Genomic DNA, 15,000 nt, shown 5'->3' with positions numbered 1-15,000 from the left:
GCGCGCACAGACACAAACATTCACCTACACACATACACACACACACACACACACATACCCACACAAACACCACCCACCCACCCACACCCCTCCATATCCCCCCCCACCCACCACCCCACAAGACACAAACACGCCCCCCCACCCCACCCCACCCCCACCCCCACCCCCTATTTCTTACCTTGCGTCTCGCAGCTCTGGCCTTCAAAGTCGGTGCCGAAGCAGTCGCAGTGGAAGCGGGTGTACAGGTTGACGCAGCGGCCCTGGTTCTGGCACCGGGTGTCTGCCCCCCCTCCTCCCTCACACCTGTCCACACAGCCCGCCCTCACCCCCTCCCTCCGGCCCACGGGCACGGGCAGCAAAGGGGTGGCGGAGGGGTCGGTGGAGAACTGCAGGTCCTTCAGGCAGCCCACGAAGGAGGTGTGGTCTGGAGAGCTGGCTTCTTTGGGTCCTGGATGGGGGGGTGGAATGAATAATGAGGGTTATTTGGTACTGAAATAGAATAGAATAGAACAGAATAGAATGAACAGAATATGTATTTGTTATCCAGTGTACGATGGTCACAAGGAATATTGGGGCGGGTGTGTGTGTGTGTGTGTGTGTGTGTGTGTGTGTGTGTGTGTGTGTGTGTGTGGTTCGTGTGTGTGTGTGTGTGAGGGGGGGTAGGTGTGTGTGTGTGTGTGTGGGGGGGGGGGTAGGTGTGTGTGTGGGGGGAGGGGGGGTAGGAAATAAAAAGTTACAAACATGAATCAACTCACTTCCATTAAAATCAACGCGTGGGGGTGCGATAGGATGGAGATTGTGTTGTGTTGGTGAACTTGTGTGTGTGTGTGTGTGTGTGTGTGTGTGTGTGTGTGCGTGAGTGAAGTTAAGTAAGCCAATAACAACAAAAGTCTATTCATGTCATTAAAACATGTGGTTATGATTTTGCAAAAAAAAAAATTCGATGCACGACAGCTTCAAGCTGGGGTACAAAAATGAAAGCTTCACGGCTGGTTGAACAACATCCAGTGAGTTAAAATCATGAACAACCAGGGAAAACTGTGTAGGTCAAGTAACACGTGCTGCATGCAAAACATTATTTTGTCCGTGAGCTAACTCATACACGTACGCATGAATAATTCCAAACTCACTCTCACTGACCAACAAACTCAACCACACACACACACACACACACACACACTCGTGTGTGAATGCATGATAAAAAACATTCTTTCCATTCAGACCATGTTCTTGGATAGTGGTGTTCAGAGGAGAAGGTTGGGCCGGGGCGGGGGGTGGGGTGCGGAGGGGAGGGGGGTTGTTTAAATGATTTTTAATTGGCAATATCCACATTTCTTCCCCTCCACTCCTCTGTGTGACTGACGGAGTGAACGTCCACGCCTTGTAGTGAACACTACTCATTCCGTCTCGAGGGGGAAAAAAACTGTTGATAATTGCCTTTTAATTGTGGGGCGCTGGTGGTGGGGAAGCAGGGGTTGGGGAAAGGGAGTGGAAGAACAGGGGGGGGTGAATGGTGGTGGTAGATGGGAGGGGTGAAGAGCGGGGAAAAGAGGGGGCGAAGTGGAGAGGTCGAGTGGTTTTATTTGGGGTATTTACTTACAAACTGAAAAAAAGAGGGTAGGGGTGTAGGGAAAGGGCCTGGAGTGGGGCTAACGGCTGATGGGGGTGAAGGCGTAGGGAGCAATAGGCCACCACTACTACTACGACTACTGCTACTGCTGCTGTTGTTGTTGCACCTATTACTGCTGCACGCCTACAGTTACTACGGCTGCTACAGCTGGTACTACTGCTGCTACTGTGACTACTACTGCTGTTATTGCTGGTGCTACTGTTACTGCTGCACAATTTCAATTACTACAACTTCTGCTGCTGCTTCAACAACAACAACTACGACTGTGACTTTTAGTGCTGCAGCTGTCACGTGTTGTTGACGCTATTACTGCGGCACGACTACAATTACTACTGGCTGTTGCTGCTACTTCTACTACTGCTTGCCCTGCTGCCGCACCAGCGTCTACTGCTATTGCTGCCACTGCGACTACTACGACCACTACAAATGCTGCCAGTTACTGATGTTACCGCTATTTGCTAAAATGCTGCTCCTTTCAACTGCTGTCCTACCACTGACTATCGCTGCAACAACCATTACTTTTATCGCCTCCACAACCACAACTTCAATGCCCTAGTGTGTGATGGAAGGGGGAAATGAGATATGTGACAGGCAGATAAGAAGAGGGTAACATACATGCTCTATTCCCACGTGCCACTACACTGACTGTCAAAAGGCACACTGTACAGTAAAACCTGTCAGTTAGGGCCAACACTTAAGCCAGGGGAAGGTCAGGGAATGGGGATGTCATGGAAAGGAGGATTTGGCCGGACGCTGCGGAACTTTTGGTATTGGATACCCCTGTCAGACCCCCACGGGACACACACACACACACAACCCCCCCGCCCTCCATACACACACATGAGACTGGAGGAACACCTGTCGGCGGCCAGCTGTTGCTATGCCGGTCCCTCCTCCCCCCCTCCCCCTAATGGAATCAGCTAATCCTATCAGCTTAAGTACCCAACATCCACCCAGACACCCGCCGTCCTGGTCCCATCACTCATTCTTGGCTGCAGGGAGAAAGCTGGTACAACAGCCTCAACCCCACCCAGGCTGGATTTTACCCAGGGGCCATTCTGGGCTGGTCACGAATGACCTCTGAGTTATATTTGTTGCTGGTCAAAATCGACCCACCAACCCTCTGATTGGAACTAATCTCCTTTCTACGGGTTAACACAGGGCGTTCGGGGATGGGGGTGAGGGTGGGGGGTTGGAGTGAGTGTCCTTCAGGGTTAGTCTTTTATTGACACCCCCCTCCCCCCTCTCCGTCAATTACAACTTTACGGGTGTTGTCTGTAATGATTCCAACTGGACCGAATTTACCTCCAGGGGAGGGCAATATGAGCGAACGTAGCAGGAAAAAGCTCGTTTGTCGTTGAGAATGTCTCTAACTCCAAGGTAAATTCCATATACATAGTAAGAACATTCCTAAATCTAAGCAAACAGCGCTGCAAGGACCGTCTCGTGCAACACGGCCCGGGGATCACTTCTAGCTGGCCAAGAACGTCAACCATACCAAGAACGTCAACCATACCAAGTACGAACAGGGCTAACATCCGACAAGTGGGTCGGGTGGCGGGGTGTCAGTTCTACCTGATTGAACGTCATTCCCGGGTGTCATTCCAGGCTTTGACCCCGGGTTAATTTGGGCTAACCAGAGTTGACCCCCGGGGTAAACAAACGACAACTGGGGGGTACTTTTGGACAGCTACACTGGGGGATAGCAGAGATGAGACAGAAAGACCCACCGTTCAGCTTTGTGTGGGTGAAGCCATTCTTCAGTGGTCCCCAGTGTCGTTCACCCCCCCCCCCCCCACCACCACCACCCCTCTCCTAGACTCCTATAAATCTATCTGCTAATTCAGACAGGTTTGCTGGTCCAGCCGTTAGTTATTAATATGCAAATTGAGTGGTGACTGTAAATGGTGGGGGAAGGCTGTCCTATGTGTTGGCCCGTGGCCACAGTTATGGGGTGGGGTTGTTTGGGGCCACCTGACTTCATGAAACATGGACAAAGGGACAAATTTTGTGTATGTCTGTGTATACGTATATGTGTGTATGTGTATGTGTATGTAGCTATTCATGAGATAGAAAGGGACAATAGTGAGTGTTAGTGTGTGTGTTAGTGTGTGTGCGAGTGTGTGTGTGTGTGTGTGTGTGTGTGTGTGTGTGTGTGTGTGTGTGCGAGTGTGTGTGTGTGTGTGTGTGTGTGTGTGTGTGTTTTGTTATTATAGCCCAGGCGACCACTGTGTGTGTTAATGTGTGTTAGTGTTAGTGTTAGTGTGTGTGTGTGTATGTGTGTGTGTGTGTGTGTGCGCGTGTGTGTGTTTGAATGCGTGCGTGAGTGCGCGTACGTGCGTGTGTGTACGTGTGCATGTGTGTGTGTGTGAGAGAGAGAGTCTGTTCTCAACATGCTCAGGTGATGTTATAATGTTTCATTTGTCAGACACTCAGCTGAAGTTTTAAAACACTTCCTATTAAACGTCGTGACAAATGTTCGCCAAGTGTTTGTATTGTCCTGGGGGAACTTTCAGTCCTACTTCTTCCCTTCACAGCGGAACCTCCACCGAATAACTGGACTTTTAGGGCGTCAGCGATTAGGTCGTTACACTCAACTCCACTGGCCTTCACAGTTGCAAGCTCATTTGAAAATCCCGAAGTGACAACTCATACTGCGACACCTGTTTGACTGGTGTGCTTGGCTGGGTTTGCACTTTCATTAGCCATCTTACTGTCAGTTTGCTCCACGTTAAGAATATTCGTGGGTCTCCGGCTGAATTCCATGGACAGGAAACGGCTCGAGGCTAAGCACTAAGCACTAAGCACTCTTAAGATCGCCTATACAACTCAGTCCTGGACCTAGTTCAACCCTTGAAGAACCATTAGTCCGAATCGAAGAAGTTGAGGCTGTCTGAACAATAACTGTGTGGATTAAAAGGTAAATTCGTTGGAGAGGAGCAGGTGAGATTCGCCTATTCCCGTTTCGCCTATTCCCGTTTCGCCTATTCCCGTTTCGCCTATTCTTCGACTCGCCTATTCTTCCACTCTCGGTGGCATCTTGAGAGTTTGACTATTTGTCCTGTTTCGTCCACCCGCCGTTCCTGTTTCGCCTATTAAGCCTCTCTCTCTCTCTCTCTCTCTCTCTCTCTCTCTCTCTCTCTCTCACACACACACACACACACACACACACACACACACACACACACACACAGCATCTGAGAACACAGGCGAATCGGGACCAACGATTCAGTGAAAGGCGAATCGGGTATATAGGCCTATCGGGATGACACCACTCAGGATTCCAGTGTTTATGGCTGTGCTGGGCAGAGTCGGTGAAACGCGAGTGCTTCTGGTGTTCACCCTCACGGCACACTGACTGGGCTTCCTTGCAGGAAACGGGGGAGGGGGGGGGGGGGAGGGGGAGAGGGAGGGGAGGACAAGGTGGGACTGGGGCTGACACAAATGGGCATTTATTATACTCTGACCCGTACAGGCTGAGAGAGCACGTGAGAGTTAAAAGCCCATGAACTCTGGAAGGAAGAAGGAGGAGGCGGAATGAAAAGAAAAAAAAAGAAAGAAAGAAAGTAAAATAAGGCAGAAAGAAAGAATCAGAAAAAAAGAAGGAACGAGAAGAAGACAGGAAGAAGAAAAGGAATGAAAAAAAAAGAAGACGAAGAAGAAGGTAGAAATACAAGAACAAAAACAATAGGCATGAGGTGGCGACGAAGAAAGAAAGAAAAAACGAGAAGACAAAAAGAGAGAGAAAAAAAAGAGTAAAATAACAGAAGAGGAAAAATAAAGATTTAAAAAAAAGAACACAAAAAAGAATGAGGAGAAGTAGGGGGGTGGAGAGGGGCAGGGATGGGAGGGGGGGGGGGCACTGTATCCTCGACTGGTTCAGTTCCGGTGATATTACGTTAAAACGTTAAGTGCTTTACAGTTTTAAAACTTACTTCAATCTTCTCCTTCTCGCCCCTCTCCCCCACATCCACCCCCCCCCTCCCCACCCCCTTTCTTGACTGAACTTCGGTTTGAGCAACTGCAGTTCCTCGTGCGTATTATTGCTATAACTTTCTTTTCCCCCCCTATATGTGACTTTGAACACTCAGCCTACTTCCTGGTTGAAAGGACTCCTGGACAGAGTCAATGTCTGGTGCGAGATGAAGCAGCTGGTTGTATTGCATTGTGTTGTATTATGTTGTAGTGTGTTGTAGTGTGCTGTACTGCATCAGTTTCAGTTTCAAAGAGCTGTCACAGCGCGCGGACAGATCCATATACGCTACACCGCTTCTGCTAAAATAAGGAACAGACTGACCTTCGCCTAACCCAACGCGCTGATCAGGTCTTGAATGTATGTATATCTTAAAATAATACACACACACACACACACATACACACACACACACAGAGATATATATATATATATATATACACACACACACACACATATATATATATATATATATACATCTCTCTCTCTCTCCATATATATATATATATATATGTGTGTGTGTGTGTGTGTGTGTGTGTGTGAGTGTCTGTGTGTGTGTGTGTGTGTGTGTGTGTGTGTGTGTGTGTGTGTGTGTGTGTGTGTGTGTTAAAACTTGAGAAAAAAAGGAAACTCCCTCTCTATAAAGGGAGGAGAACAGGTTTCGGTCTGTCTGCCTATCTGCCTGTGCCTGTAATGAAAGGTGATGCACGCCCAACATTTTCTAAACAGAGGGAACTCCAGATTTTTTGTTGACCAGCCAGTCTGATTGCTTTTAACGTCAACTGGGTGAGAGGCACGTCCGGAGTGGTGGAACCGCTGTCCAGTTAATTAAATGTTAATTAAAGGAATGGCAGCTCACGGAAACCACGTGATGGTACTGCACTCGATAAGCGCGCCGATTCCACCTGTCAATGCATTTCATGAGTGATTTTTCTTCCATGGTTTTTTTTTCTTTGTCTGGGAAAAGAATTAATGCTTAATTGCCCTGGGAAACATCTCGTGATTACGCGAGTGGATCAAAAGAAAAAAAAAATCGGGGATTAAATTTTCATCATCCAAGTCATGGAGACTGTTGGGTCTAGTCTGGGTGTGGACTTAGTTTCAATCAATCGATCAGTCATTATAAGCATTCACTTACTTGCTTTGTTACATGCATTTATGTAATATGTGTTTATTCATTTACCATTGGTTCGTTTTTTAACCTGTGTGTGGATGAGTGTGTTAAAAGGATTGTGTCATGACCGCGAAACGGTTAAAATCAGTGCATGGTCTGAGCTGAGCGCCTAAGGGGATAAAAACACACCGACAGCAAAACCTGAGCCAGATTTAACGCCTGTACGGTCAATGCCTGCTTCCATCACCTTCATGTGACCACACCTTCTGTCAGCCAAGCGGAGCTGAACGACAAACACGTCATTCAAACTGACCAAACACTCTGAGAAAATAAGAATATCAACAACATCTGCTAGAACCGAGAAAAAAAAACACACAATAGATTTAATACTTATTGTTTTAACGCCTCATATTCGGAACGGGACTGTTCCATGTACATTACACCACACACACCTTGAAGAAAAAAAAAAAAAAAGGAGGGAGGGGGAACGAAATACTGTATCACCCAATGCATACAGCCAAGGCGCTGGCCATACGCTGAGAGCGAACCATACGTATGTATGAAACATAAAACAATACTAATATAAGATGAATCAAGAAATAAGAAAAATACATCAAAACAGAATTTAAAAAAAGAAAAGAAAAAGAATAAAAACATTGACCAGAAAAAAACTGCCAAGACACAAAGCTACACAACCTCACTCTACAAGCCAACCCAACAGACAACTGAAAATTTGACAAGACAAGGCAAGGTAAGGACAGGACAAGACAAGACAAGACAAGGTAAGACATGACAAGGCCAGACAGGACGGGACAAGACAAGACAAGACATGGCAAGACAAGACAAGACAAGGCAAGACAAGGCAAGGTAAGGACAGGACAAGACAAAGCAAGACATGACATGGCCAGACAGGACGGGACAGGACAAGACAAGACAAGGCAAGACAAGACAAGACAAGGCAAATCAGGACAAGACAAGACAAGACAAAGAACTTCACCATCTCCAACAAGACAAAAGCTAGCAACCTACCCCCCAGTCGCACGGAGGTGGGGACGCGGGACCAGTCGAGGACGTCCCTGGCGTTGCCCCAGAGGAAGGCCTTGAGGAACTGGGTCACGGAGTTGGTGTCCAGGGTCACGCTCAACTCGCCGCTCGTCTGGTTCAGCGTCAGGGACAGCGTGTGCCACTGGTCGTCGTTCAGGGCTGGAACATGGCAAGGACCGAATTCGTTAGTGATACAAGATACATGCAATGTCAATTCAAAGTGTGCTGACTGTTGTCTATACGCTACACAACGTCTGTTACACCCGAAGTTTGCTGACTAATCTCTCAACGCTTCACAACGTCTGTTACACCACGCCCTTCACATCCGAAGCTTGCGGATTGATCTCCATACATTACACCACGTCCGTTACATCTGAAGCTTGCGGATTGATCTCCATACATCAAACCACGTCCGTTACATCCGAAGCTTGCGGATTGATCTCCATACATTAAACCACGTCCGTCACATCCGAAGCTTGCGGATTGATCTCCATACATCAAACCACGTCCGTTACATCCGAAGCTTGCGGATTGATCTCCATACATTACACCACGTCCGTTACATCCGAAGCTTGCGGATTGATCTCCATACATTAAACCACGTCCGTCACATCCGAAGCTTGCGGATTGACCGCCATACATTAAACCACGTCCGTTACATCCGAAGCTTGCGGATTGATCTCCATACATTACACCACGTCCGTTACATCCGAAGTTTGCGGATTGATCTCTATACGCTACAGCACGTCTGTTACATCACGTCTGTTACACCCGAAGCTTACGGACTGACCTCTATATGCTCACCACGTCTGTTACACCACGTTGTTACACTACGTTTGTAATTATAAAAAAACAACAACAACACATGGAGCAAGCGTCTGGCAGCTGCAAAAATCCAACGTGTTGGAAAGGCTTTCAGTGAAGGAGAGAGCTGGCTGGTGATTCAGTTTCAGTGTCAGTTTGAAGAAGGTGTCAGAGCGTGCGAACGGATCCGTGTGCGTTATACTACATCCGTTATTTTATTATTTTTTTTTTTTAAATGAGCGGATACTGGCTTTCGCATAAACCCAACTTGCTGATACGGCAGTGGGGAAAGGAAAGAGCTGGTTGGTGATGCATGTTTCATTTTCATTATCATGTTTCAAAGGGCTGATCCCTGATACGCTGACCATAAGTATCTGTTTTACAACAGCAACAACATCACATTGAAAGGGGGTCGAAGCCTGACCTACAAATAAACACAACACGCAGGTCACGCCTTGAGTGCAGAGGAGAACTGGTTGGTGAGACAAGTTTCTCTTTTCAAATAATAATCTACAGAAGTAATGCATACAATATTTGATTATTGATAATTTTTTTTGGGGTCCTAATCCCGCTTCCTCCGTCCCGCCTCTCACACACGCCCTTCCACTATTATGTTTTTTTCTTTCTCCAATCACTGACACTCACCCTCTCCATTTTAGATTTTGTACTCTATCTTTTCCACATTCTGTTCTCTCTCTCTGGCTGTCTGCCTGTCTGTCTGTCTGTCTCTCTTCCTTTCTTAGTCCCCTCCCCCTTGCCACCCCCCACACCCCCTCCCCTTCCACCTCAACCGCCCCCTTTTTCATTCGAATATACAGAAATGTCGATTTCTAATTAATAATAACAATCATCATTATGATAGAAATGATAATAATCCAAATAATAATAATAATATCATTTATTTTCAGTATAATACCATCATCTTAGATGAACAGACTATAAATAAATAAACGAACGATACAAGTTTCAACTTCAAGGTTGAAGGTGGTGTCAGAGCGTGCGGACTGATCAACATAGACGTGTTGTTAAAACAACAACAACAACAAGAAGCAGATGCCTGGCCCTCGCAAAAGCCCAACATGCAGGCTACACAGACAGGTTGACACTGTGAAAGACAGGGACACAGGTTGACACTGTGAAAGACAGGGACACAGACAGGCTGACACTGTGAAAGACAGGGACACAGACAGGTTGACACTGTGAAAGACAGGGACACAGGTTGACACTGTGAAAGACAGGGACACAGACAGGCTGACACTGTGAAAGACAGGGACACAGACAGGTTGACACTGTGAAAGACAGGGACACAGACAGGCTGACACTGTGAAAGACAGGGACACAGACAGGCTGACACTGTGAAAGACAGGGACACAGGTTGACACTGTGAAAGACAGGGACACAGGTTGACACTGTGAAAGACAGGGACACAGACAGGCTGACACTGTGAAAGACAGGGACACAGACAGGTTGACACTGTGAAAGGGACACAAACAAGCTGACACTGTGAAAGACAGGGACACAGACAGGTTGACACTGTGAAAGGGACACAAACAGGCTGACACTGTGAAAGACAGGGACACAGACAGGCTGACATCAAGATGAGATGCACAGAAAGACAGACAGACAGATGGACAGGCAGACAGGCAGGCAGACAGACAGACAAGAATATATCAGACACAAGTACACAAATGGATGGAGAGAGAGAGAGAGAGACATGGACAGACAGACGGACAAATACACAGACACGAAAGGTGAGACGAACAGAAAGATAAGACACAAATATAGACAGACAATGTAAAAACAACAACAACAACAACAACAACAAAACAACAAACAAACAAACAAAACAAAAAACCCCGAGAGACTGTAGTCTGAGACAGACAAAAGAGAGACTCGCAACGTGACACCACTCTCCATATCGATTGTTTATTTTTGGGGGTCGTCGATTTTCAAGAAGCGGAAAATAAAAGCGGTAAAACAAACCAAAATACAAAAGTTAACGACAGAGCACGCTCTTCATTCCCGGCTGTCCGTCGGCTTTTCTGTTTAGTTTTAAAAAAATCCTTTTTTAACTGCTGGTGAGTTTCCTCCTTTTTAAAAAAAATTGAATTCAATTCCGCTTTTCTTCACGTTTGCTTTTTTTTTTTTTTTTTTTTTTTCAGAGTTTTTTTTTTTTCAATTCTTCTTTCATGCAGACTGGAGAAATTGAAGAAACAACAATGGCGTTTTTTTTCTTCTTTTTTCTTACTGCCCTTTTGATATAATCTGTATATTGTAAACATATTATATTTCGAAAACCAATTTGCCTTTACGTTTGAAAAAAAAAAAAAAGAAGCAAAAAACACCTGCAAAAGCGATTGGACGATAGAGAGCGGGGAGTGTGAGGTAATGAGAAAGAGACAGAGAGAGAAAGAAGGGAGGCTGGGGGGGGGGGGGGGGGGGGAGGGGCCGAAGATACAGAGAAAGAAACAAAAAAGTAATTCTGCAACCGATCAAATAAACGGTACAGGAGAAGCAGAAGCAGAGAGAGAGAGAGAGAGAGACAGAGACAGAGACAGAGAGGCAGAAACATAAGGACATTGTGTGTATGTGCACAAGTGACAGACAGGTAGACGGACGAAGAAAATGGGAGAGAGAGACTTTGAACGAACTATAGAAAGGATGAGTAGAACCAGGAGAAAGAGAGAGGGTGAGACACAGACACAGACACACACACACACACACACACACACACACACACACACACACATGTACTGATTTTTTTTTTGACTGAAGATGTTTTATTCATAAAGGCCATAGCCTCTTAGATGGGGGATAAACATGAAAGTCGCCTTCAAATACATAGAATGTTCATGTCGTTACGAAGGCACTTAGCCTTTTAAACGCTTTATCAGTATCAGTATCAGTAGCTCAAGGAAGCGTCACTGCGTTCGGTCAAATCCATATACGCTGCACCACATCTGCCGAGCAGATGCCTGACCAAGCAGCGTAACCCAACGCGTTTAGTCAGGCCTTGAGGAAAAAAAACCCTTTATGATATCAAGGAGTTTTTAACTAGCACATTGTTCTCCTCAGAACTGAGTTTCTATTGTCTCCTGATCCACAAGCAACGCTTCTGTGCACCTTCAGGGGCATTAACTCACAACCCTTACACAGTTCCATACAGAAATGGTGTGTTTTCACTTGTTTCAGTCTAAATTTGATGCTCTCTCTCTCTAAATTAACAGTCAAGTCTTGTTTCATGATAATCAACTGATGTTGTAATCCAACAACAATGCCGAGAGAGAGAGAGAGAGAGAGAGAGAGAGAGAGAGAGAGAGAGAGAGAGAGAGAGAGAGACTGAGACTGAGATAATTTATTCATTCAATGCCACAGCCCCACACGAACACGGGGCAATGACAAAATTTGTAAATGTCATCATCACTGTCAGTGTTGATGCAATTGATTTCACAGCTTAATAAAGAAACAAGAAACAAACAAAGACAGTACTGTGTCTCTGAGCTTAAAAGCTCTATACAGATACCATGCAAAGTTTCGAATAGTATTATCATCAGTAGATGCCATCAATAAACATAATCTAAACAAACATGGATATTCATAATACTTCTTTGGAATATGTTTCGAACGGAGATCGTTCAGGGCAGGACACAAAATGAACTTTGTCTTCAGTTGTTTCCCTGCACAAAGGAGACAGTGTTAATGAATTACATTCATTTTTATAACGATACTGATTGTATTAATTCCGGAAATACCAAATCTAAATCCAGTCAAAATAAATCGTAAATGGCGGTCCATGTTAGATATAAGATAGTTCTTCACAAAGTGTGTAGAAGTATACGATCTGTACAAATCAAATCTATCACTCGAATGTACATGCTCCTCCCAATTTTGCCACCTACAGTCTATCAAACGTTGACGAAAAGTTTTCAAAAACATAGTCTCTTAGCCATCCTCTTGAAATACCCATACATACCCAAATCCTAATTCATATGTTCGTATATTTGAAACCCAATTTCTTTTCCCTCTAAGATCTAAATCATATAACATGTTATACGAAACAAACAAATAAAAGCTTTAGTATCCCCAACACCTTGGCGAGGCCATACAAAACCAAATCCATTTTCACATAGCTTCACCCTGGCATTCGAAACCCAATTTTTTTAATACCTCTGCCATCCGAATCTGATAACATTCTGTATGCCTTATATGGTAGTCTATGAGTATCAATCTGTGTTAACTTTATATGGTAGTCTATGAGTATCAATCTGTGTTAACTTTATATGGTAGTCTATGAGTATCAATCTGTGTTAACTTTATATGGTAGTCTATGAGTATCAATCTGTGTTAACTTTATATGGTAGTCTATGAGTATCAATCTGTGTTAACTTTATATGGTAGTCTATGAGTATCAATCTGTGTTAACTTTCGCCAGTAATGAATGCATTTTGTGGCAGACTGTAGATATATTGGGTATCTGTTTAGCCTCAGATAAAATCATTACGTGTTTGTGGGGACACCCCGAGATATATTTTTCAAAGCATGCAAATGAACCTTTTCGCAATTTCGTAATACATGGCAGCAGCGTCAAGACCCCATAATTCTGCACCGCATTCTATGTCATGCTGAATGTGTGCACCAAATATTTTCAAGAACAGTTTTAGTGACTGGTTATTCAACAACCATAACTTCTTCATGACATATATCAATCCACTTTTAGCACTGTTTGTCAAGTTTTTACAGGCAAAAGTAAAGATTAAATGAGCTGAAAAATACAAACCAAAATATATACATTACTCCGGGCACTGTCAATCTGTTATATGTCCATCTTTCCCTTACAGAAAGATGACCACCCTTTCTAAACACAATTATGTTGCTTCAATCCAAATTAACATTTAGCTGAAGAGAAGCAGCGGCACGTTGCCGACAGAGAAAGAGCGGGAGGGAGAAAGAGACAGACAGACAGACAGACACAGAGAGACACAGATACACAGAAAAAGAGATTGAATGACAAAGAGAGAGGCGACACCGTGATGTATGTAATGTCATTAGCTAAACAGCTCTTGTGACAGGCGGGGAACAGTGTTTGCTTTTAATTTATTTGAGACGAAACTTTTCAGAGAATTTAAGAGAGAGAGAAAGATGGCGGGGGTGGGGGGTGGGGGTGGGGGTGGGGAGATAGAGCAAGACTGATTTAGGGGTGATAGAGATATAGAGAGAGAAAGAGAGAGAGAGACAAAGAGAGACAGACTGACAGACACACACACACACACACACACACACACACACAGAGAGAGAGAGAGAGAGAGAGAGAGAGAGCGTTGAACCAACTGCAACTTCGACAAATGTACGTCTTCCATAGTCGAAACGTTGCTTTGTCTTTTATAAACAAAACCTTTACGGAAAGACATATGACACGCTGCCGAGACATATGTGAAGAGAATCACCCGCAGGAACAAAATCAACCAGTAACAGAGGGCGAACTGGTCACATAGATACACCTGTGCTAGATTGCAAGAGTGATCTTAACAACGCTAAGTGTGCTAGCGTTCAGCAGGATTCGTAATGTCTTTACAGCGCTAGGTTTGCTAGCGTTAAAGATAACTAATGTCTTAACAGCGCTAGGTTTGTTAGCGCTAGGTTTGCTAGCGTTAAAGATACTCAATGTCTTAGCAGCGCTAGGTTTGCTAGCGTTAAAGATACTCAATGTCTTAGCAGTGCTAGGTTTGCTAGCGTTAAAGATCTTAACAGTGCTAGGTTTGCTAGCGTTAAAGATACTTAATGTCATAGCAGCGCTAGGATGGCTAGCGTTAAAGATACTAAATGTCTTAGCAGTGCTAGGTTTGCTAGCGTTAAAGATACTTAATGTCTTAGCAGCGCTAGGATGGCTAGCGTTAAAGATACTAAATGTCTTAGCAGTGCTAGGTTTGCTAGCGTTAAAGATACTTAATGTCTTAGCAGTGCTAAGTTTGCTAGCGTTAAAGATAATTAATGTTTTAGCAGTGCCATGTTTGCTAGCGTTAAAGATATCTGTATCTTAGCAGCGCTAAGCTTGGTTTCCGTTGAGGTTTCTTCAAAGAATTTGTCTTCAACCTTTTTCTATCTCGTCCTTTGTGTCCTTGTTTTGTCACCTGCCTTGCTGTCTCCCCCTTCTTGCCCTTTTCGCTCTTTTCCTAACTCCTCTCTTCTTTCTGGAGCGCAAATCTTGCTTAGTTTTAAGAATTCTTAACGCTAAGCAAACGCAGCGCAACGAAGATCAGTTATGTGCGCCAACCTTGGTATATGTAATGTTAAAGCGAACATGTGTAACCAGACATTTCATGAAATCCTGGATCGTGGATTATTACGGATTATGTGTAATTACTGATTCAGTCAGTGATGAAATGTAACCATTAGATCATCTTATGTATTTCATAAAACCCATAACATTTTTTTGCC

The 15,000-nt window shown here is 44.7% G+C and overlaps 1 protein-coding gene across 7 annotated transcripts in view; it reads right to left on the bottom strand.

The window, feature by feature from the left end:
• The window catches only part of LOC143295404 (axotactin-like), a 348,925-nt gene that overhangs the window by 248,900 nt on the left and 85,025 nt on the right, over positions 1 to 15,000 (bottom strand). For all 7 annotated transcript variants that reach the window (XM_076607083.1, XM_076607080.1, XM_076607084.1 and 4 more), the window contains exons 3-4: positions 7,747 to 7,920; positions 179 to 448 (exon numbers count right to left, since the gene is read on the bottom strand). In XM_076607083.1, coding sequence (XP_076463198.1) covers positions 179 to 448; positions 7,747 to 7,920 — 444 coding nt within the window. The remainder of the gene's footprint in view (positions 1 to 178; positions 449 to 7,746; positions 7,921 to 15,000) is intronic.

This window comes from Babylonia areolata, chromosome 20 (genome assembly GCF_041734735.1).
Source record: "Babylonia areolata isolate BAREFJ2019XMU chromosome 20, ASM4173473v1, whole genome shotgun sequence".
NCBI classification, from domain to species: Eukaryota; Metazoa; Mollusca; class Gastropoda; order Neogastropoda; family Buccinidae; genus Babylonia; species Babylonia areolata.
The sequence above is the reverse complement of the archived record's forward strand: the minus strand, read 5'-3'. Positions and strand labels throughout refer to the sequence as shown.